The 24496-nt window shown below is 41.4% G+C and overlaps 2 protein-coding genes across 5 annotated transcripts; one reads left to right on the top strand and one right to left on the bottom strand.

Moving 5' to 3' along the window:
• Positions 1-207: 207 nt before the first annotated feature.
• prox2 (prospero homeobox 2) lies at positions 208-16653 on the bottom strand. Of its 3 annotated transcripts, none has more exons than XM_020054135.3 (6): positions 16578-16653; positions 11413-11528; positions 7667-9283; positions 5733-5840; positions 4493-4687; positions 208-1296 (listed from the first exon to the last, which is right to left on the bottom strand). In XM_020054135.3, the coding sequence occupies exons 3-6, from the start codon at positions 9206-9208 to the stop codon at positions 1129-1131; spliced, it is 2013 nt and encodes a 670-aa protein (XP_019909694.2). In that variant the 5' UTR covers positions 9209-9283; positions 11413-11528; positions 16578-16653; the 3' UTR covers positions 208-1128. The 3 variants fall into 3 exon arrangements, with proteins under 3 accessions (XP_019909694.2, XP_028981491.1, XP_028981490.1); XM_029125658.2 differs by lacking the exon at positions 16578-16653 and adding an exon at positions 12868-13048 and having other exon boundaries at positions 7667-9286; XM_029125657.2 differs by lacking the exon at positions 16578-16653 and adding an exon at positions 12868-13048.
• dlst (dihydrolipoamide S-succinyltransferase) lies at positions 12207-24218 on the top strand. Of its 2 annotated transcripts, none has more exons than XM_020054138.3 (15): positions 12207-12348; positions 15788-15821; positions 15930-15966; positions 16062-16123; positions 16219-16293; positions 16391-16446; positions 16602-16710; positions 16913-17083; positions 17264-17340; positions 18220-18317; positions 22149-22279; positions 22628-22701; positions 22802-22885; positions 22964-23131; positions 23267-24218. In XM_020054138.3, exons 1-15 carry the CDS (start codon positions 12286-12288, stop codon positions 23399-23401), a joined length of 1374 nt encoding a protein of 457 aa, XP_019909697.1. In that variant the 5' UTR covers positions 12207-12285; the 3' UTR covers positions 23402-24218. The 2 variants fall into 2 exon arrangements, with proteins under 2 accessions (XP_019909697.1, XP_010877344.1); XM_010879042.5 differs by having other exon boundaries at positions 15927-15966.
• Positions 24219-24496: the final 278 nt, after the last annotated feature.

Here is a 24496-nt window from a genome sequence, read left to right as displayed (position 1 = left end):
GTGGGTTATATAGTACAGAATTATTAAGTAGATCACAAAAAACGGGGACACAATTTGGCACATAAACACCACTTTAACAACTATTGTTTGAAATTACTCTAAAACTCTGTAGCGCATTTTTATACTGAAAAATAAGAAGAACATCGTTTTTAATTATTAAAGGGTTAAAATATTTACATTTTAATTTCTTTTTCGTAGATACTTTCACTTAAAGCGACACACAGTTATTCCAAAACAAGGCATGCCAATATAAGTGCATCTTTATTCTGTTAACTGGACTATCAAATAACCACTCAAAACATGGTGCCTATGGAAGTTGAAATCAGGCCATAGAATACAAGCAATTGGCACAAAGCAAACATCTCACTGTAATTTTCTGATAATTTGCAATATTTACATGCTATTAGTTTATAGGGGCTTCAACACTAGATTATCCAAATGTAATCGCAGCGTATTTACATAAAACACTCGATAATAAAATTAAAATAACTTTGGAAATGAGCACAGTATAGTAACCACAATACATTTCCATAGAGAAAGCATAAATCAATATGTATAAAATGTGGATTTTTAAATTACATTTGGAAGTCTAACAAATGAGAAAGTTCCCCGCAGTTTTGAAACAGTCCCCTTAAATATAAGAAATATACAAACATGCAACTGCATCTTTTTTTTTTACAGATGCTCTGTGTTAATTTGGCCATCCAGATGTTACATGACTTGCAGTGTGGTCAAAGATTAAAAGGCTTATTTTTTGCTCAGTAAAATTGATTTGCCCTTAAAAAAACATGAGTCTCAACAAAACAATCCCTCTTTTGCTGTTGCTATTCTCCTGGTATCTCAAATTAAGATACAATATCTGTAATGGAATCCATACGGAGACACAACGTCACAATAATCTGCTTTCAGTTAAACACATAGAAGAGAGCTGAAGCAATAATACAATATGTTGAATGAGACAAATAAAAAGCCTTTGCAATACTTAGGCTCAATACTGCAGTGTATAATATTAAATGTACAACATCATATTTGTTTTCAATTGCAAGAGGAGTGAAATGTAGCACTTATGGTCATTGCATGACTGCAATTGTATATCACTCCTTTGATCATGGCTTTTGGTTACTTTTTCTATAAGCAGGTGGAGGATTTGAACTCATCTGGGACATCACTGTCCAGTTTACAGATGACTTTGTAGATTGCCTTCTTCCAAGACGGGTCGGAATCTTTGGCAGTTGAAATGGCGTTGAAAAACTCTTGAAGAGTAATTTCAGCAACCTCAAGGAATCTCTCAGGAACCTGTTAATAGTGATTAAAGATGAGTGATTAAACAAGTATGTTTCAAGTCAAATATTATAGTCAACTGCACTGTTAGCAAACAAAATCTGATTTGATTTTGAGAGTGACAAACAGCTAGGGCTGGCATGATAAGCTGACAATTATTAATACTGTGCAAACCATTAATCAAAGACATTATATGGTATCAACAATTACAATAATGTGCCTTTACTAGAGGAATATGAAGTGAACAATAAAACCATTTGCTATTGCTAACAATACATTGAAAGCCACAACTAAATCAAATGAGTAGTTCTAAATGAAGTACAACCCCGTTTCCAAAAACGCTGGGACGCTGGGTAAAATGTAAAGAATAACAGAATGCAACAGACCTTATATTCAATAGAAAATGGTACAGACAACATATCAGATGCTGAAAATTAGACATTTTATTACATGGAAAAATACATGGCCACTTTGAATTTGATGCAGGCAACATGTGTCAAAACAGTTGGGCCCGGGGCAACAAAAGACTAAAAGCTGTGTAATGCTAAACAACTATACCTAGAGGAACATCTCACAACTAATTTGGTTAACTGGCAACAAATCAGTAACATAATGGGAATGAATAGGTATCTCAGAGAATGAATAGGAAACTGAAAGGCTCACCACTCTGTGAAAGACTGCGCAGACAAATAGTGCAACTATTTAAGGAAATGGTTTTTCAACATATCTACGGTACATAATATCATTAAAAGATTCAGAGAATCCGGAGAGATATCTGTACGCAAGGGACAAGGCCGAAAACTAATATTGGATGGCTGTGATCTTTAGGCCCTCAAGAGGCACTGCATTAAAAACAGACTGGTTCTGTAGTAGACTACACTTCGGGAAACAATTGTCTGTGAACACAGTATGTCGCTGCATCCACAAATGCAAGTTAAAACTCTACCATGCAAAGAAGAAACCATATATAAACAAGATCCAGAAACGCCAGCTCTGTTCTCTGGGCACGAGCTCATTTACAATAGACAGAGTCGAAGTGGAAAACTGTCCTGTGGTCCGACAAATCAAAATGTTAAATAATTTTTGGGAATCATGGATGCTGCATCCTCTGGACTAAAGAGGAGAGCGACCATCCAACATGTTATTAGTGCACAGTTCAAAAGCCAGCATTCGTGATGGTATGGGGGTGCATTAGTGCACATGACATGGGTGACTTGCACATCTGTGAAAGCACCATTAATGCTGATCAATATGTACAGGCTTTGGAGCAACCTATGCTGCCATCCAGACAACATCTTTTTCAGGGAAGGCCTTGCTTATTTCAGAAAGACAATGCCAAACCACATTCTGCACATATTACAAAAGCATGGCTCTGTAGTAAAAGAGTCTGGGTGCTAAACTGGCCTGCCTGCAATGCAGACCAGTCCCCCATTGAAAACATTTGGCGCATCATGAAACAAAAAATATGACAAAGGAGACCCAGAACTGTTGAGCAGCTGAAATCCTATATCAAGCAAGAATGGGAATACATCTCACTTTCAAAACTACAACAATTGGTCTCCTCAGTTCCCAAACGCTTACAGAGTATTGTTAACAGAAGAGGTGATGCAACACTGTGGTAAACATGCCTCTGTCACAACTTTTTTGAAACGTTTTGCAGCCATCAAATTGTAAATGGTCATGTATTTATCCCAAAACAATATAATTTTTCAGTTTCAAAGTTGTCTTTGTACTATTTTCAATTAAATATGGGGATAAATTATTTGCTCATCATTGCACTCTGTATTTATTAGCATTTTACACAACATCCCAACAGGGTTGTACAAAAGAAAAGAAACTGTTGCACACGAATAATGTTAAAAATGCTTTGTTCAATAATAAAAAAAATTGATAATTTAGTCAGTCATGATATGGATGTTTATCCATATGGCAGAGTACAAATCACCACAGTGGATGTCAAGTGTTGTCTTATTGCTTAACATTGCTGGTCCTCTGAATCAACACTGTTGAAGCCCAACGTACAAGCACCTTCTTGAAAAACAGAATTTCAGTCATATTTTCTCATAAAACAAATAGAATATCAGAATCATTAGCCAGCAATCAGTGCTAGGATTCTTCATTGATTTTGAACTTGTTGCCTTGAACTTAATTGTTCAGAAAGGGAAAAAAGACTGAAAGCAGCAAGCTTTCTAAGGAATTTCACCCTGCTCAAAATACAGATCGAGGACTGGATGCAGGGACAAGGATCTATCTGGTGCCATTATTTCCCATAGTCCAGCTAGCTAACAGTCCAGTTGTTGGCATAACTTATTTTTCTTTCCCCTCATCTCCCGAAACAAAGCATCCCTGGGAAAGGAATGTCTTGGTCCCAAGGTAAAGAAAACGGTCTCGGCTCTTTCCCACCAAACAGCCTTCTCCCTCGGAATTCATAGCGTCTTTCTCAGCATTCCGCATCAGTAGCAATCTGAGCCTCGCTGAAGCGTACTGGTCCTCTAATCCAGAGTTGTTTTAGTGGGATTCTGCGGCTTCCTCTTCCCACAGTTTGATAAAGCATCGCTCTGGAGTTTAGATAATGGCTGCAAAGACTGTGCAGCCACAGGTGCAGAGTGACACACGGGTCAGGACAAGGACACGGTCATACCACAGAAGTATGATATAGCGGAGCAAACCAGAACCACTGACTTAGGAGATAGCTGACCAGACCAGAACCATAGTCCTAGAAGATAGCTGACCTGACTAGAACCACATGCCTAGAAGATAGCTGACCTGACTAGAATCACATGCCTAGAAGATAGCTGACCTGACTAGAACCACATGCCTAGAAGATAGCTGACCTGACTAGAACCACATGCCTAGAAGATAGCTGACCTGACTAGAACCACATGCCTAGAAGATAGCTGACCTGACTAGAACCACATGCCTATGAGATAACTTGACAAGACCAGAACTACAGGCCCAGAAGACAGTTGACCAGGCCAGAACCAAATGCATATGAGATAGGTAACCAGGACTATAGGTCTATGGCATAGGTGACAAAAGCCACAAGCCTAGAAGATAGCTGGCCAGGGCAGAACCAAACCAAGGAGATAAGTGACCAGAAGCACAAGCCTAGGAGGACGCTGACCAGAAGCACAACTATACAATTGTTACTACAGATCCCAGAGGAGTATGTATATGTATGGTAAGATGTACAGTAAGGATATTGACATACCTGGAAGTCATTGGCTTTGTTGTAGTGCATGTTGAGGGCTCTGAACAGTTCAGAGTCTCTACTGACAGACATGTCTTTCACATTGTTGACCCCATCCACAATGGCCTGTCGGGCAAACTTCTCCATCTGGATGTAGTAGAACTCACGGAAGTTACTGAACCACTTGATGAGCTGGGAGGTGATGCAACGATTGAACTGGGGAGATGAGAACGACCAGTTTGAGAAAGTTGCTCAATTTTGTCAATTAAATGAATGATTCACATAAGAAAATCAACCGGGTCATCTCTTTTTCTTTATTGAATACATTTCACAAAAAAATTAAAGAAGCAACACGCATTTTGGATGCATTGTATATGCATAATGATATCGTTGGTCTGTAATTGTATAAAAAAAAAATTAATTTAATATTTTCCTGCTAACTTATTAAAAAACATCTGTCAAAGCTGTGTGCTTCTAAACTCAGTCTTGACATTAGCCTGGTTATTCTATCTCCTCAACCAGAATGAAAGAAAAAAAACGCCCAAGGGCTGGCAGGCATCAAAGACGTTTCTTTTCTCTGGTGTTATTGGATGGTGAGAAAGCCGCAGCACAGCGTAAGGACAGAAGGAAGCTTCCCTCTCAGTGACTCTGCCTGACAAGATGGAATCAGACACCAGGATTAGAACTGTCTTTTGTTCAGTGCCACTTCTCACCACAGGGTCATGGGTCATGGGCAAGAAGGAGATGCAGTAGGCAGTAGGCGGCAGACTTCCCCATGACCTTAGGGGTCAGATGGAGTAGTGTGGAGGCCAGACCTTGTCCCCAGACACAGACAGCTCCAGCAGGACATGTCCTGGTCATGGTGGAAGGAGAGGAGGGAAGACACAGGGAACATAGACCCACAGGATTCTGTGGTTAGACCCTCATAGCCTGCCGGTCCGCGTGTCTAAAACCTGGCTATGTTGACGCTGAATGACAGGGGCTTTATTACTGAGTCTTTTGTCACACCATTTGCTGACTGCAGTGGCTTTTTAAAGAAAGAATGCCCCTCTATCTCCCTGGCCTGTGCCCCAGGACATGCTACTGGCTTAACAGCTTTGTTTTTCTAAATCGTGTGTTCTTTTGTTTCCTTCCTCCGACTCACTGCTCATTCGGACCCTAAAACACAATTTTCTATAGGCAAATACGATGAGCAACGATGAACAAACTATTATTCTAACAGAAAGTTCTATCATGTTCAAGTGATATTATAATGGCTTACCTTGACATCTGGAAAGAAAGTTTTCAGCACGTTGGAGCTGGGGTATCTGGTGTAGAAGAACATCAACTTTGCTTTCTTTAGGTGGTTGGGGGTCAGGCCTTCCTGGATGTGTGAACGTGTTAAGGCCAAGTGTTGTCGGTCATCAAAATCACATTACAGTTCACATTCACAGCACAAAGTGGTAATAGATTAGAATATTGGGTTGTCTCATCTCCAGTTAAAGTAAATTACACTAAATAATTGCTCTGCCGTAACCAGGAAGTCAATAATGACCGTACAACATTTTGAATTAGATTAAAGCTTTTAATTAGTGACTGCAGCTTTTACACTGCCTCGCGGTGTTGATAATGATTGTTTGCTTTGAATAGCACTAGTAACTTCATTATATTAAGACATCTTCCAGCAATTTCTTCTTAATGGATTGTTTAACATTTAGAAATGCATATTTGTCAGTTGGGATTTTCAGAACATTATATTTTAATCATTCCCTTGAATTGTACATTATTATAAGTCTTTGGGGAAGTAGAAGGCTTGTTATAGCAAATATATTGTAATAATGTATTAATCCTCTTTGTCATATCATTGAAGTCATGTCTCAACGCAACCGTTTTGCAAGTAAGATCCAGAGGCCTTTCTCCTTGTAGCCTACAACCACGCCTTAGGTAACACGTCCCAGCCAACCATACATTTATTAGGGGATCTTACCTTTGAAATTGGGAAGTTGGAATTAAAGATTGATGAGAAATTGTTCAAAGAGAACCATAGTTCTTTGCACAGTAAAGCAGGTCTTGAAAGACAAGAGAGAGAGATGATCAAACTTATTTTCCAGATCCTTCTAACCAAGAACAATGGCCATTTCAGACCATTTTTAGGATTTTTCCATAACATGAGTTGTAAATTTTTTGTTCATTTTTAAATTTCAGTTATTTAGCAGATGCTCTTATCCAGAACGATTTACAGTTAGTATGTAGCTGCTAGTATCACACAGCTCCAGTACTACAGTTAAGATGTCCCTAAAACAGATCCAATCATTTTTGATCAACAGAAGCGGTAAAATCTCTAATCATTATTTAATCATTGTTAGGCTACTATTATAGTAAGATATAACATTAGAGTTAACATAACCATATAATTAATTGTGATAAAATGCAGTGGTGCAGTTGACATACTCACACAGGATTTTATTTCTTGGATTATCTGTCTCGCCATTTTGCTAAAACACTATTTTGAAGACTTCTTAATGTACAATCTATGTTTTATAGCTTTGTATGTAAACATCATTTTAAAGACTGTAGATAGTGTTGTACAATCTATATTCATACAGCTGTGTATGTATACTCAAGAAGAGAAGCGTTCTGGTTGGAAGGCACTTCTGCTGTCCACAGGCACTCAGCTATGACCTTTCAGAGGCACCCCTATCACATTGATGACAGAGAAATATATTCTGCACCTTTTCAAGTCTAAAAAAACACTGTTCCCCGAACAGAACATGATGCTTTCTCTGCCTTTGAAAATTGTCTTTTGTTCCTGACAATTCTTATCAAAGCCTTGTATTCCTTTTTATTTGTCTTTTTCTAGACTTAAAGTCATTACTGTGGTCAGATTAAAGAAGATGCTATAATTTTCTTTGGGGTTAGCGAGATCAAAGACAAAATTCTCATTGAAGTCTGTTTTACAGGAACTGCTCACGCTGCAATGAACCTCAACAAGTCATTGTTCAACTAGGACGGCCAAAAGCAGGGAGTTTGTATACTGAGGTACAGGGTAGTGAGGGATATATCAGATAACACAATATTAGTAAAGAGCTATAATGTGTGTACCTAGGCCATTTTAGTGGGGAAAATCTTATAACATCTAAAACAATACAGCCCTTACTACATCCTACAAAATTATAGAGGATAACTGGGACATTTGTCAGGCTAGTAAAAGGATATATTGAGGGACATATAAGAGTTTCTCTCAGCCATGCTCTGCAGGTCCCCACACTCCATCTTGACATGAGGAAGACACAGACTGTCCACGGTCACTGGGCCTAAGCCTGATGGGCAAGGGTGGTGGGCTAAGTGGCTGGATGTTACTTTGGACCTCATGGCGATGGCATCCCAGGGCCGTTCCACCGAGTCTGGGGAGGCTCTGTCCATTGATGGGGGCATGCATGGGAGAGTTCCAAAGCTAGTGTGGGGCCCGTATTTGAGGAGGTGCTCCAGGATTTGGCTGTCATGGAGAGGTGTGCTGTAGTTGAACTGGAATGGGGAATGGTGTAAGGGATAGGGCCTCTTTACTGTCGGGGTGACTGAGCTGAGCTGGCTCAGGGGCGGCTTACGGACAACTAGAGACAGAGCCTCGGTCTGACCCTCAGCGCTGCGTGTCTCAGTGCTCTCATAGTACTCTAGAGCCCGGGGTTTGCCCGTCTCTTCAGTGTGTGATTGCTCCTGGTTACCGTCTTCCTGGCTCTTCCTGTCAGCTCCCACGCTGATGTGCTCTGGTCGGGGACACATGCGCTGAGCAGGAGACTGCTTGAGCCCTGTGGATGAGATTTTCTTGAATACCATATCAACACTCTCACTCACAGCCTTGCAGAGTTCATGCTTCAGAGTGTCCTGTAAATTCCCGCTTTCCTTTTGGTGCGTTAAAAAAAGGTTGCCCGTCTTCGCTCTGTCCGGTAAACCCCCTTTAGCCCTGTCACTCGTCCGCTCTGACTCATCATCCGTGCTCATAGGAAACACGAATCCAGACTCTTTGCCTGTCGTGGCGTCTTCATTTTCTGCGCCCGTGTCGTCTCTTCCCTCGCACTCAGTGCCTTCCTGGTTATAAACCTGCAGGAACTTCTCCTGGAGCTGTCGCAGGAGCCTCTGCATGCTCTGTAGCTGCTCCTTCAGTTTGTGGCACTCCTCATCCTTGCTCCCACTGCTGCCTCGGTTGGATGGAGCTGGAGGAGTCAGATGGTGTTCCTGGTGCTGGGGGAGCCTCTGTTTGCGTTTGTTCTCCCTGTAGGCCTCTCTGGCCTCCCTGACGTCCGACTCGGCCCTCTCGTTCTCCCCATGGAGCCTGCTGTTGGGAGAGCCCGACATTCCTCGGATTATGTTCTCCACACGGGCACGCTTTGCCTGGAGGTGATCACTCAGTGGCCTGTCCTCTTCAGGGCTAGCGCCAGTTGAGAGGTGACTGCCTGGGGATGCGGACTCTGCCGCACTGTCCCTGGAGGAGATACTGCTCTGGTCCTCCTGACTGGAGTCAGCCATAGTGGAACTGGATACAGCCAAGTTGGGTAGGTAGAAGTGGCTTTCATCTAGAGCCCTCTTGGTGTGGATGGTTTTGCGCAAGAGGTGGGAGATGATGGAGCCGTTGGAGTACGACGTTATAGGCTCATCAAACATGTTTCTGCGGAAACAGGGGATCATGAGCTCAGCCTTGTCATCTTCCAGGCCGCCGTCACTGGGGTTGTGCATGTTCTGCTCAGAGAGGCTTAGGTTCATGCTCACAGCGCAACCGTCCTACTGCCGTGTCGAAACACCTTGGAGTGAGTCAGGATAACAGAACCGGACCGCAGGCTGCTCCAGAAAAAGAAAAGGAATAAAACATTATTTTGTAAATCTGTTATTCAGCCCAATATCTATAGTATAGCAGTGTAGGTCTATGGTTTCTATGCTTATGTTTTGGGAAAAGTCAAAATCACCGGTGAGGAAAACACATTTACATACATACATACATATATATATACACACATACATATACATACATACATACATACATATACATACATATACATACATATATATATATATATATATATATATATAGAGAGAGAGAGAGAGAGAGAGAGCACAAGCACACAACAGCTATTAAATGTTAAAACAGATCCTCCTCATTTCTCAAATACCTACCACCAAAATAACATTTAGCATCATTTACTGAATGCATGTAATCACGGTGGAAAAACAGACATCTCTTTCATCCATTATGCTTTTGATACCTGGTATAGGAGCTAAACGTAGTGATGTCCACAAACACAGAGGAAATACCAGTTCTTTCAAAGAAAAGAAAATATAATGCAAAACCCTCAAATGTAATAGTTGTTTCATTTAAGTTTAACATTCATTAACGATTTATTAAACTACTTGAGTTAACAAAGTCATTTTTACATATTTATGGCATCTCAAAGGACATGCCAATCAGTATTTAAAGACCCTTACTTTCAGAAGAGACATATAAAGACTCAGGAGGATGCACTAGCGTTGTCTTTCATCCTGGGCCAATGTGAATCACAAAAAGCAGATCATAACAGTTTCATAATTCTAAAGGTTATTCTTTAAATCAGTGAAAACAAAGAAAATGTTCTGGGAGAAAGGAATTCACAAAGGATCAGTACTATATTATTAAGAGGAGTATAAATAATGTATTAATCGTTTCATCTCTCAGTTGTATTAAGTTGTAGTTTTTTTGTATGTTTCTTTATTCCAATATGTGGACCATGTTTGCAATTTTAAACAATATCTGTAAAAACATCAGGTTAGGTTGCCCTAGTGAAAACATGCATGTGTCCAATTTACCATACATTTACCATTAATTACCGATTACAAATTACCAATTTTTATTCTATAAATACATTGTGTGTGTTTGTGTTTTTGTGTGAGAGAGTGTGAAATTATATATTTTAATTTAAGCAAGACCTCACTTCAGCTAGACCCAAGCCCTCAGCTTTAGTGCAAAGTAAAGTTAGTCAATACATAATTATATTGCCAAAAATATGAACTAACGATATACATTTAAGAGGGGGAGACACTATAAACTATATATAATATTTACCACTATGACTATGTTTAGAACCTGGGAGGACAAGATAACACTAAAATAGAAAACGTTCCATCCTCAACAGATCTCATTGATATTCCATTCACAACATTAAAATCTTTAATGTTTAGTTTACAAAATGCAGCACATTGTATGGGGAATGTATGGAAGTGTCTAAACTGATTCATTTCTACAAATTATTTAACATGTGTTGATGTATAAATTAGTGGGTAGATTTTTGTAAGGTATCATTCTCTCTGTTATTTGTTCATTCACCTGAAATGTTAGTAGGCAGTGCTTTATCTATAGGATAGGCTACACTTAGGCTATTATTTGCCCACTCGTGATATTTGCCAACAATTATTATTATATCAAATCAATTTAGGCTATCAAATAAGATAAAATATCACAAAAGCTGATTTACTATATTTAGACTAGCTTTAGTCTAATGCTAGACAGACGAGTGATGTATGGAAGTTGGATGTACTATCAGCAGTTTACACTAAGATCAATAGCCTAATTGGTTATCTATTTATAACAGGATAACGACATAGTTGAAATTAAACTATTTGTAAAATATAAACATTTTCGTTATAGTTTAGAATGGGGTTGACTGTCTATTTGTGGGTACCTTCGAGATACAAATTGAAAATTAACTTTCTATCATACCGTGAAGGAAAAAAAAGAGAAAATAACATGAGCAAAATAATATGTAGCCTAAGGTGCTGGCGTATGTGGACAATGCTAATGGTCATTACATTGACATCAATAAGTAAGGTAAACTATTATAGACTTTAATTTAGCATCTGGACGTAGGCTACTTTAGTAATTTAGACTCGGTTGCCATCATGTATTTCTCAAAGTAAACGAACAGCATCGCGCACCTTACCTGTTGCGTTGAGTTGAGTCGGGTTGGTACACCGAAAGTGAATGAGGTGATGAGTGCAGGAGCTACCGTGAAAGCATCAAAAAGAAACAGGCGTGGCTTCGGAGTGGATTCAACAACTGAAAGTAAAAAGAGACAAGCAGATTTTAGAAGACCCTTCAAAAATAATAAGTAATTAATTGGCATAGCAGTGTAATTATGGTTTTTTGTTGTGAAGATTTGTTTTGTGCAAATGCATGCAAACATTGCAATCAGTGGTGAGTTTAACATGTGGATTTAATATGTGGGTATATAACTGAGAATTGTTTAGGCACGCGTTATATTGAGTGTAGTATACATCACATTGTCAGTTATTGTAGGGCCATATCACTAAATAATGTATAATCAATAAATATATTATATAAAATTTTAGAATACCATGTTCATGTTCTTCACGAAATACCTATTCTACCTGAAAAGTTTAACTTGAACGGCCATTCAAGTCTGACATAGTAGAAAGTAAAAACTGTAGAAATTGAGTATGCTTTTACTGAAACAAAAATATACAGGTATGAACGTAGACAGCGCTATATCTGACACAGCACACATATAAACCAATGAAATACAAGCACATAATATAAACATTTAAAATCGTATTGGCTACTTTAAAAACGTTTGAACACAATCATACCCATTACTTCCTATTTAAAAATTTTTTTTACATCTATAGGTAGGCTTAAATCCAGGTCTTGTGAATTTTCTTTGGGAAAGCCCTTTGATCAATCCCCTCTTCAGTTAGTCCTCTTGGTTTCTCCCACAGTACTTCCGTCCTTACAATCTTTTGGCGTTCGACGGGAGATTCCCTTCAGAGGACAGGTTGCTGTCACTACAGTCAACATGTTATCCCACTCCCGGTGTATAACCCGGAATTTTGGTCGTTCTTTGTCTGTCATTCGTCAGGTAGGCATTTCACAAATTGCAAACCTGATTGTTTTGTGACCTCGTGCGGGGTGTCATCATTTCGAAGCTAATGCTAACGTTAGCGCGCTAGCTAGTGTGAGTACTGTGGGAGAGACGCTGCCGGTGCGAGGAGTAGGCCAAGCTAGGCCTTCACATTGCAAGCCAAGCCAAGGGCAACCTGACACCCAGTACCCCGGCAAGACACAAGTTCAAACCAATTTTGAATTCATAATTTGCCTCTCATTTAATTTTATTTAGCTAAATAACAGTTAATTTAGTTTCAAGTGCAAGATTTTTGTCAGTCAGCAGTGTTTTCGTTAGCTAGCTACAGACAGTACGGTTAACTCATTTGCTTCGGCTCCTGTTAAGGTCATTTAATAGTTTTTGAAGAGCTCTAATTCTTTTAAAGATGTATAGGAATGTATTTTTCATAGTTATGGAAATATCTATATCTTGAAATGAATAATTTATATTCAGATATGGCACACGGAATTGCTTTTTCAAAGTTCAATCACTTACTGTAGTCCAGTCAGCACAAGATAAGGAAGCCAGTCAAAACACGAATTCTGTCATGACACAACCGAAACATTGTTATATATTTAATTCTAGTAACTATACCCTATCAGTTCTGTTGAACATTGTTTATTTGTGTCGAAGTCAACGATTGGTCGACTACACCGACCTTTGACTGGAGAGGCTATGGTACTGTATGTCACTGATATAGAGGCCACATTCATGATATATTCCCCTTTATGGAACCTGTAAACGCCCATTCGGGCTATTCCATTGAGGGATTCCACCGCTTAAATATAGTCTGCTGTTTGGGACCCCCGCCCCCAACTAAGTTGATTTACCCACCCAATTAACTACTTAAAAATGTTAGAGGCCTTTAATAGTGATGTCCATGCTATAAAAAATATCCCGGTTAAGTTCTCTATCCATGACTTGGTCACAGCATTTCAGACTGTTGTAAGTTAGGCATGTTATTGTACCTGCTGTCAGCAAAGCTAGTTGAATTTCCACTTTTGTTGCTAACTATTGTATTCAGTTGTGGGATGCCAAAAGTAAGTCAAATTCCATCTTTAGCGTGTCAGTGAGCCAAACGATTGTCATAAAACTGTGGGAATATTAGACGACATGTATTTAACGTTTCAAATTATTATTTAGTCAACTATTCAAGCGTGTCTGTTGTATACTCACTCCCTCTTTTGTCACCTCATGTCAAAATAAAAGTCCTACATGTGTGCCATAATGTGCACAAATAAATAACGTATTTTGGCTTGAGGTGAGCAGTGGTGAGTTGGGTCTAGCATACTCATTCAAAGTCTGTATAATATGCTCCTTGAGATGTTTTTGCCGGACCGCGTAAGCGTAGCTGGCCAAGAAGAGCGAATGTCTCTTACTGACTTAGTGACTGAGTACCCATTGTTAAATAGCGTAGTGGTTTGAGACGCGGACCTGCCAAACAAGAGGTCCTGAGGTTCCACGATTCTCTCGTCTTATCACTTTATGAAAAAGTCAGTTATCGTCACCTATATTGATAGTTATTGTGTCAATGTCATTCATGGAAGAAAAACGAACAATGTTGTGCCATGAACAAGCTTTGGCAGTGTAAAATTCATCTTCTGTCTCACTAGAAATTGTTCAATTATTATGAGTATTCCAATTAGTAAATAAGTAGATACTAGTAAGCTTATTACTGGCTAATAAGCTGTTAAAGCGGCCAGTGGCAAAAGCCATATATTTCATAGATGCTGTTTGTGGTGGAGGTTAACTTCATAAAAAAACGTTAGTCGGTTTAACACAATATTCAAACTTGGCCTCGGTAATAAATACCTCCTATTGATTTAATGCATTTTTAGAAGGGGGAATATACACCGATTGGCCATAACTTTAGGTCCCCCTTTTGCAGCCAATACAGCCCTGACCCGCCGAGGCATGGACTCCACTAGACCTCTAAAGGTGTGCTGTGGTATCTGGCGCCAAGACGTTAGCAGCAGGTGTATAACCTCATATGGGCTTTCTGAGAACACTGGATAATACTGTAGACCACCAGAACAACCACACTTCTAATGCTGGCAGGACTTTGTTAATAATTACTTGTTAATAATTACTTTACACCAATCGGCCATAACCAGTGACCAGTGACAGGTGAGGTGAATAACACTGACAATCTCGTTATTATGGCACTTGTCAGTGGTTGGGATATACAGCTCCGGAAAAAATTAAGAGACCACTGCACCTTTTTCTTTCCAATAAGGTGCATTGGTCTCTTAATTTTTTCCGGAGCTGTATTAGGCAGCATGTTAACATTCTGTCCTCAAAGTTGATGTGTTAGAAGCAGGAAAAATGGGAAAGCGTGAGGATTTGAGTGACTTTGACATGGGCCAAATTGGGATGGCTAGATGACTGGGTTAGAGAATCTCCAAAACTGCAGCTCCTGTGGGGTGTTCCCGGTCTGCAGTGGTCAGTACCTATCAAAAGTGGTCCAAGGAAGGAAAAGCGGTGAACCGGCGACAGGGTCATGGGCGGCCATGGCTCATTTATGCACAAAGGCTGGCCCGTGTGGTCCGATTCAACAGACGAGCTACTGTAGCTCAAATTGCTGAAGAAGTTAATCCTGGTTCTGATAGAAAAGAGTCAGAACACACAGTGCATTGCAAGTGGTTGCATATGGGGCTGCGTAGCCCCAGACCAGTCAGGGTGCCCATGCTGAACACTTTCCACTGCCAAAAGCGCCTACAATGGGAGCATCAGAACTGGACCATTGGAAGATGGTGGCCTGATCTGATGAATCACATTTCATTGTATATCACGTGGATGGCTGGGTGTGTTTGCACGTCGCTTACCTTGAGAACACATGGCACCAGGATGCACTATAAGAAGGAGGCAAGCCGGCAGAGGCAGTGTGATGCTTTGGGTAATGTTCTCCTGGGAAACCTTGAGTCCTGCCGTTCATGTGGATGTTAATTTGACATGTACCATCTACCTAAGCATTGTTGCAGACCATGTGCACTATTTCATAGCAATGGTATTCCCTGATGGGAATGACCTCTTTCAGCAGGATAATGCGCCCTCTGCCACAAAGCAAAAATGGTTCAGGGATGGTTTGTGGAACACAATAACAAGTTCAAGGTCTTGACTTGGCCTCCAAATTCTGCAGATCTCAATCCAATCAAGCATCTGTGGAATGTGGTGGACAAATAAGTCTGATCCATAGAGGCCCCGCCTCGCAACTTACAGGACTTAAAGGATCTGCTGCTAACGTCTTGGTGCCAGATACCACAGCACACCTTCAGAGGTCTAGTAGAGTCCATGCCTCGACGGGTCAGGGCTGTTTTGGCAATAAAAGGGCGACCTACACAATTTTAGGCAGGTGACAATGTTATGGCTGATCGGTGTATTTTGAATGCTAACGTGTTGCTATTGGCTTTGACAGGGAAACAATGTGTTAACACGACGAGCTGCATCAGGTAAGTGTGTTTTAAAACTGCATGTAAATGACAGGCTCTTTCCTTTATGAAGTAATTTAACATTCTGCACTTGAAGTGAGTGATTTACCCATGTCATCTTTCCAGCAGGACTGTCAGCTATTCGTAGTGTGACTGTCAAACCTACGTAAGTGTTAGATCTACACCATAAATCCTCTCATTTGAACATTGTTTTCGCCTGTGCAGTAGGACCTTTCTGCATTGATCGTTTTCTGTCTGTAGGAAATTGGAATGGAGCTCCAGCGTCTTCCTGATCAGATACTTCAAGACATCTGTGGCTTGCGGTGTGTATCCGCCCTCATTATCCACGTATTGTCGGCAGTGGTGTGGTTCTGTCTAATACTGCCGGGGTCCATGTTGTGTTGTCTTCCATTTCTAGGGAATGAGGTGATCACAGTGAAGACGCCTGCCTTTGCAGAGTCGGTTACAGAAGGGGATGTGAGGTGGGAGAAAGGTACGGTGACTTGGTGTTCCTTACAGTTACTCAGGTGTTGGTTGCAGGCAGGTCCATTTTTCTGTCAGCTGTGTTTAATATAACTCTCTACTTACAGCGGTTGGTGACTCCGTCAAAGAGGATGAGGTGGTTTGTGAAATTGAGACAGACAAGGTATTACATTTTTGCGTGGTTATTGTGTATGGTTACTTATGGATTCATCTGCACAGCCTTGTATTAATGGGCTAATGTGTTTGACTGTGGACTGTTAATGACAAGTTAATGGACAGTTTGATTTAGCGTACCTGTTGGATGTTTTGTCTCTATAGACATCAGTGCCTGTGCCGTCTCCTTCCGCTGGGGTGATTGAGGAGCTGCTGGTCCCTGACGGGGAGAAAGTCGAGGGAGGACAGGCTCTCTTCAAACTCCGGAAAGGAGGTCAGTACTGTTGAGTTTACCATGCCTCTGGTCAAAATGTCCTCTGCTGGTCTGACCTAAATGTGGCATTTTAAAATTCCATCCATTCAAAACACGTGGTGGATGTAGTTACAGCGTATTATATTGTACTTAATGTATACAGTAAACAAACTGTTATGGTTTAGTGTATGGGTGGCCTAATGCTTTTTATACCTTCCATTAGCTGTTGCTGCCCGAGCTTCAGAGGCTCCACCCGCAGAGGCCCCAGCAGTATCCCCGCCCCCCCTTGCTGCCGCGCCACCTCCCCCTCACGCACCCTCTGCGGTGGGCCCCATCCCAACCACTCTGCCCCCCGTGCCTCCTGTGCCAGGAGCAGCCATTTCTGCCACACCAGGTTAGTCTGTCAGGCAGCCTCTCAGTGGATTCAGTGTCGTGTGGTAAGTATTTTGCCTAAACTGTGTGCGTTGTCGATGATGGTAATAAATCGCATGGCTCTTGCCTCGACATGGACAGTGACTATTGGCCAAACCCAGGTGTCCGGACGCTAACGTCTTCTGTTTTACGTCCCGTACAGTTTCGGCCATCAAATCGACTGCTGCCCCGGCCGCTGTCAGAGATGGAGGGGGTAAACCCGCCAGGACGGAGCAAAGGGTGAGGCGTCATTATTAGGAGGTCAAACCATATGCACTGTTGGTATTTTCATTTATATAGGGAAACCAAGCGAAGGCCTAGGTCTCTTACAGTTGAGCCCTATATAACAGACACAAATATGTTTACAAAAACAACAGTAATAAGGTAATTCATCAACCATATAAAATGCCTTATAGGGACCATAATGTACATCTTAAGATTCCTCTGCAAGACATTTCATGTGTGTGGGGCATAGTGGTAGAAAACAGTTCAACCTAACTCTGAATAAGCCTGCGGTATCTCAAGCTGCTTCAGCTCTTTCACTGACTCAGCAGTGTGTTTTTCAAATGAAACATTGTAATTTCACCAAATGGTATGTTTAAGAAGGAGCACATGTTCTAAAAGAACAACCAGGGTAGCACATTTACAATTGGACCTAGAGAATAGCCTTTATTTGGTTTTAGTTGTTTTTAGCCCCCGCCTAGCATCCATAATTGAATTTTATAGTAATTGGAAATCAGACTGCAGGTGTGTAAACGCTTGTGTGGGTGATGGAGCTGCAATGTACAGTACTGTAATCACCCGAAGAGTGATAAGGACAGCTTCTCACCAGTGACACATCATTTATATGTAATGTGAGCAATGAAGGACCCAAAACTGAATCCTAGGGAACTATTTTGTGAGCTGAGAAGAACTTCAGATTCGACCTCATCCATTACGCTTACCTGGGCTTTGTGGCCATGGTCATTTTGAAACCATAAGCAGGTGTCCGTAGCCAAGCCCTGTGAGTTCAGTTGATGTATGCTAGTATCTGCATGTATAGCTATTCTTGTTGCATTCTTACTAAAGATTAAATATACCAAAGTAGTGATTTTTACTTTTTCGTATTTTCTGTCTCAGGTGAAGATGAACCGAATGCGTCTCAGAATTGCCCAGAGACTGAAGGAAGCGCAGAACACATGCGCTATGTTGACAACTTTTAATGAGGTCGACATGAGGTAGGAAATAGCTTATTGGTTGGCCTGTATTATGAAAACCAAAGCGAAAGAAACCAGATTTAAGTGGTGTTTGTTACGGTCATGCTGAACTGAATTCTTCTCCCTGTGTCTGATGTACAGTAGACTGAAGCAGGGTTTTGCTTGTGCCTTTCTGCACCCAAGTTCTTTATCAGAACACGTCTGCAGTCATGGTACTGGAGTAAAGTACTCCGTCTTTGCCATGCTTGAAGTAGTTACTCAATAGGCTGTGGTGTGTGAAAACCCAAGGTCAGTTGTTGGAGATTCTGCAACCACCACGTCTGGCACCAACAAACCATGTCAAAGTCACTTAGATCAGGCGTCTTCTCCATTCGAATGTTTTGTCAAACTGCATTAAACCTCTTGAACGCACACGGATCGGCCATAACACTATGACCTCTGACAGGTGAAGTGAATAACACTGATAATCTTATCATGGCACCTGTCAGTTGGTGGGATATATATTAGGCAGGAAGTGAACATTGTGTCCTCAAAGTTGATGTGTTAGAAGCAGGACAAATGGGCAAGCATAAGGATCTGAGCGACATTGACAAGGGCCAAATTGTGATGGCTAGATGACTGGGTCAGAGCATCTCCAAAACTGCAGCCATTGTGGGGTGTTCCCGGTCTGCAGTGGTCAGTACCTATCAAAACGGGTCCAAGGAAGGAAAAGCAACAGGGTCATGGGCGGCCAATTCTCATTGATGCATGTGGGGAGCGAAGGCTGTCCAGTGTGGTCCGATCCAACAGACAAGCTACTGTAGCTCAAATTGTTGAAAAAGTGAATGCTGGTACTGATAGAAAGGTTTCATAATACACAGCACATCACCGTTTGTTGCGTATGGGGCTGCGTGGCCGCAGATCAGTCAGTGTGCCCATGCTGCCCCCTGTACCACTGCCAAAAGCGCCTACAATCAGAATTGGTCCATGGAGCAACGGAAGAAGGTGGACTGGTCTGATTAATCAGGTTGTCTTTAACATCATGTGGATGGTCGGATGCGTGTGCGTCGCTCACCTGGAGAACACATGGCACCAGGATGCACTATGGGAAGGAGGCAAGCCAGTGGAGGCAGTTTGATGCTTTGGGCGATGTTCTGCTGGGAAACCTTGGGTCCTGCCATTCATGTGGATGTTACTTTGACATGTACCACCTACCTGAGCATTGTTGCAGACCATGTGCACCCTTTCATGACAATGGTATTCCCTGATGGCACTGGCCTCTTTCAGCAGGATAATGCGCCCGGCCACAAAGCAAAAATGATTCAGGAATGGTTTGAGGAACACGACAAAGAGTTAAAGGTGTTGACTTGGTGTCCAAATTCTGCAGATCTCAATCCAGTCGAGCATCTATGGGATGTGCTGGACAAACAAGTCCAATCCATAGAGGCCCCGCCTCGCAACTTACAGGACTTAAAGGATCTGCTGCTAACATCTTGGTGCCAGATACCACAGCACACCTTCAGAGGTCTAGTGGAGTCCATGCCTCGATAGGTCAGTGCTGTTTTGGTGGCAAAAACGTGACCTACACAATATTAGGCAGATGGTCATAATGTTATTGCTGATGGGTGTATCTGCATGCTTTATTCATTGAATGGCAATCACATGATTCGCTGTTTGGCTATTTGCATTAACAAGCGGGTGTATCTAATAAAGTGGCCACTGTATGTTTTAGTCAAACTTAATTTTTAAAAAAATCTGTGAATGTTTACATTATTTTCACTTAAGAACAAGATTAAGCACAATCAAATGATTTTCAGTCCAACTTTAATGCACCAAAATAAAAACAAAAAGCAGCATCACAAATGCAAGTTAAAACTCTACCATGCAAAGAAGAAACCATATACACCCATCAGCCATAACATTATGACCATCTGCCTAATATTGTGTTGGTCACGCTTTTGCCGCCAAAACAGCCCTGATCCGTCAAGGCATGGACTCCACTAGACCTCTGAAGGTGTGCTGTGGTATCTGGCACCAAGACGTTAGCAGCAGATCCTTTAAGTCCTGTAAGTTGCGAGGCGGGGCCTCCATGGATCGGAGTTGTTTGTCCAGCACATTCCACAGATGCTCGATTTGGATTGAGATCTGGGGAATTTGGAGGCCATGTCAACACCTTGAACTCGTTGTGTTCCTCAAACCATTCCTGAACCATTTTTGCTTTGTGGCAGAGCGCATTATCTTGCTGAAAGAGGCCAGTGCCATCAGGGAATACCGTTGCCATGAAAGGGTGCACATGGTCTGCAACAATGCTTAGGTAGGTGGTACATGTCAACATAACATCCACATGAATGACAGGACCCAAGGTTTCCCAGCAGAACATTGCACAAAGCATCACACTGCCTATGCAGGCTTGCCTCCTTCCCATAGTGCATCCTGGTGCCATGTGTTCTCCAGGTAAGCGACACACCGCAAACAAATGTTTTCTTGAAAACATTTGGCGCATTATGACAAAACGACAATGGAGACCCCGATCTGTTGAGCAGCTGCAATCCAAGCAAGAATGGGAACACATTCCACAACTACAGCAATTGGTCTCTTCAGTCCTAAACGCTTGCAGAGTGTTGTTTTAAAAAGGTGATGCTACACAGTGGTAAAGATGCCTCTGTCCCAACTCTATTGGAACGTGTTGCTGGCGTTAAATTCAAAATGGGCATGTATTTTTCTGAAAACAATAGCATTTTTCTGTTTCAGCCATTTGATATGTTGTCTTTGTATTATTTTCAATTAAATATAGAGAAATTATTGCATTCTGTTTAAATTGTTTCTCTTTTATATTCTGCATTTCACGCAGTGTCCCAATGTCTTTGGAAACAGGGTTGTATCTAAAATATACAGATTCTTGTTTATGGTCAAAATTAAAGAAATGCTGTACATCTGTGTTGTTCAAGCTGTGGCCATACACACACGGTTATAGATTGGAATCTGCTCAATAGGAAAAGCTGTTTGAAATCTGATCCCCTCTTAAACGATGGAATGTAAATATTTGGTCCTAATGTTGGTGAAAACAAAGATAAGATTTGTTAAAACAGGGGCTTTATTAATTTACAAGGAAATGTTAGTGGCCACGTTTACCCTCTGTGCTGAAGATGACACTTTGAGGATTTCACTGCAAATATGGGGTGTCAGCTTTCAGCTATTCAGGGTTTTCTATGTATCCTAATTGAATTGGCATTGATGGTCTGGAGGAAGACTTCCAGGCCTGGGCTCATCTGGAGCCGAAGGAGCAGGCAGACCAGGAGGCCTGAGCATCTACTGGGGCCCACAGAGACCTGTACTCTGAGTGGACGGGCTGCCTCAACCGATATGGGCTTTTATGACAGGCCAATAAGATTTAGAGGGTTTAGAAAGTGAAGATTTTTATCGCTTCTTCTCTCCTTTCTCGGAGAGTGTGTGTCTTGGGAGGGGCTAATGCCGTTAGCGGAGAAACCCTAGAGTTTAAACCGGGTTAGAGACAGGAAAACAAACAATTAAAAAGAGAGATACAAGAGCCCTTTTTCATCATACATTGGAGAAATGAGCAATGGTGAAACATTAGCAGCCCAGTGTCAATAGCACTCGATCACCATGACCTGAGGTAGCTGGAAATGTACAGAAAAATAAAGGTTATTGTATGTTGGTTTTTTTGGGGGGTTTGGTTGATATGATTGAGAGAGTTATTGCATTTCTGTGCTGTCCATCAAAGAGTGAGATGTCTGACACACTTGAGGATTATATTTTTTTTTTTTATCCATGTCTCAGAAAATAGACAGTTGAGAAGGTTTTGATTAAGAAAGGTCAGCAGTGTTCTGAACTGTTTTTTTTTTCTCACTACAGTAACATTAGTGAGATGAGGAAGACTTACAAAGACGCTTTTCTGAAGAAACACAACATTAAACTGGGCTTCATGTCTGCGTTTGTCAAGGCTTCAGCATACGCTCTGATGGACCAGCCTGCTGTCAATGGAGGTGGGCTCCCTAAGTCACTTCAACTTCTCTGAGTGTGGCAAACCAAATTTAGTTTGCACTGGTATGTGGTTAAGGCGGTTTAAAATACATTTTATTTATTTTGCACCTTAAATAGAAAAACCTTTAGAACCACAGCATACTTAGGCACTTCGCCAGTGCCTCTCTGGCCTATTTACCTAGCCACGGCCAAATGGAGCTCATCTTCCCTGCTCACTTACTAGTGGCTGTTAGTGTCTGTGGGTTTCAGTCCAAAAAGAAAAAAACACTCTGATTCAAGGAAATGTGTCACAGAAGCCAAAGCAGTATTGAAGGTTTATTAAATAATTTGAATTCCTTTTCTGTTTTCAGTCATTGATGACACGACCAAAGAGATTGTGTACAGGGACTATGTAGATATCAGTGTGGCTGTAGCAACCCCAAAGGTAATGCCAATCCATGGCTACTCACAAAAAACCCAACATTTCCCACCAGTCTAACGTTCTGTAAATGGACTGATTCTGTGGTATTGGTCCTTTCTCCCAGGGCCTGGTGGTGCCAGTCATCCGCGGAGTGGAGGGAATGAACTTTGCTGACATCGAGAAGGCCATCAACGAGCTGGGGGAGAAGGTACGAGAACCCTGTTAATTCCCTGGATGTAGTGTTTTGACTCTCCTGTGCATCTCCTAATGTCTGGGTTGATTTCAGGCCCGTAAGAACGAGCTGGCTGTGGAAGACATGGACGGAGGCACCTTCACTATTAGCAATGGTGGTGTGTTTGGATCCATGTTCGGCACGCCCATCATCAACCCCCCACAGTCTGCCATCCTGGGCATGCATGGGATCTTTGACAGGCCAGTGGCCATCGGGGGCAAGGTAGGAGGTTGGCTCTGTGACCTAGACTGAATTACTCCACACGTTATAGGTTCATATCTCAGGAGAGCTCTTTATCAGATGTGGAGTAGGTTGCTGCATTGGTCTGTCTCTGAAGCTCCTCCTCCCCTGCTGTAGGTGGAGATCCGCCCTATGATGTATGTGGCCCTGACCTATGACCATCGCCTCATAGATGGCAGAGAGGCCGTCACCTTCCTGCGTAAGATCAAGACTGTGGTAGAAGACCCCAGAGTACTGCTCCTGGATATGTGAGCCAGCCTCTCCACAATCCCAACAAACCACCCTATTGCCATACACACACAGTGGCAACTCCCAGTGATCCTAAAAAAAATATTGTGTTGGTTAACTAGACAAAAGGATACTTGAAGAGAGTGAAAGGTGCATTGGACTTCTTGCATGGCTTTTAAATGGTGGCAAAATTTATGGTGAATGTTCCATATGTCTGGAGCAGTGTTTTCACAGAAAAGAGTCCCTGGGGAAAGTATTGTACAACTGAAAGTGTCATTGGCCATTTTCTACCTGCAATTAAATATTTGTCAAATAATTGTAATATCAATGGCGCAAACAAATGCTTAGTTATGTATCGTTCCTTTATTTTGCTGAAAAAAGAACAGTTATCATAAAATGAACTGGAAACACTACGGCATAAGATGTTTATGGTAAAGTTTTTTTGTAGACTTTATTCAGAGAGTGGGTCCTTTCAAAATGTGTTGACATTTAATTCACGCACACCCTAGGAAAAGAATGAGAAAAGAATGTATATGCTGTGTAAAAAAAACAAACTAAAAAAATAATATTTAAAGAAACAAATATTTTAAACAATCTTACCTGTTGTTTTTTTGTCACTGGTCTGTATTTACAGAATGCTAAATGACCTGGTAGCATCTGTTGAAACTCTGTGTGGAGGTTCAATAGATGCTACCATGTCTTGGAAGGAAAAATGACCTAAAAAGGTACAACAAACCCACATCACTTACAAGTAAACAAGCGGGACTGAGCTGTGGTTGAAATACATCGAGAAAAAATGTCCAACATGAGCAATCTATTAAAGACAAACACAGAAAATGGATGTTGCCTATTTTTATTAACCGTGTTGTAACACAGATTACCATCACAGCCATTGGCTGATGTTCCAAATATATTACAGCAGTCAATGTGGAACAGTTAAAACCATCAGTTTTCATGCTCGGTAATGACATTTTTATGGATGTGTTAAAATAGTTGTGCTGCATTTCATTTGTACAACAGTAGTATGCAAAAAGTCACCCAACGATGTTTTCATAAAACATTTTGCCCCACTTTGTCAAAAGGTCTGTTAAGTTTACATTGGCCTCAGTCATTCAAAAT

The sequence above is a fragment of the Esox lucius genome, chromosome 15 (assembly GCF_011004845.1).
Source record: "Esox lucius isolate fEsoLuc1 chromosome 15, fEsoLuc1.pri, whole genome shotgun sequence".
Lineage (NCBI taxonomy): Eukaryota > Metazoa > Chordata > Actinopteri > Esociformes > Esocidae > Esox > Esox lucius.
The sequence above is the reverse complement of the archived record's forward strand: the minus strand, read 5'-3'. Positions and strand labels throughout refer to the sequence as shown.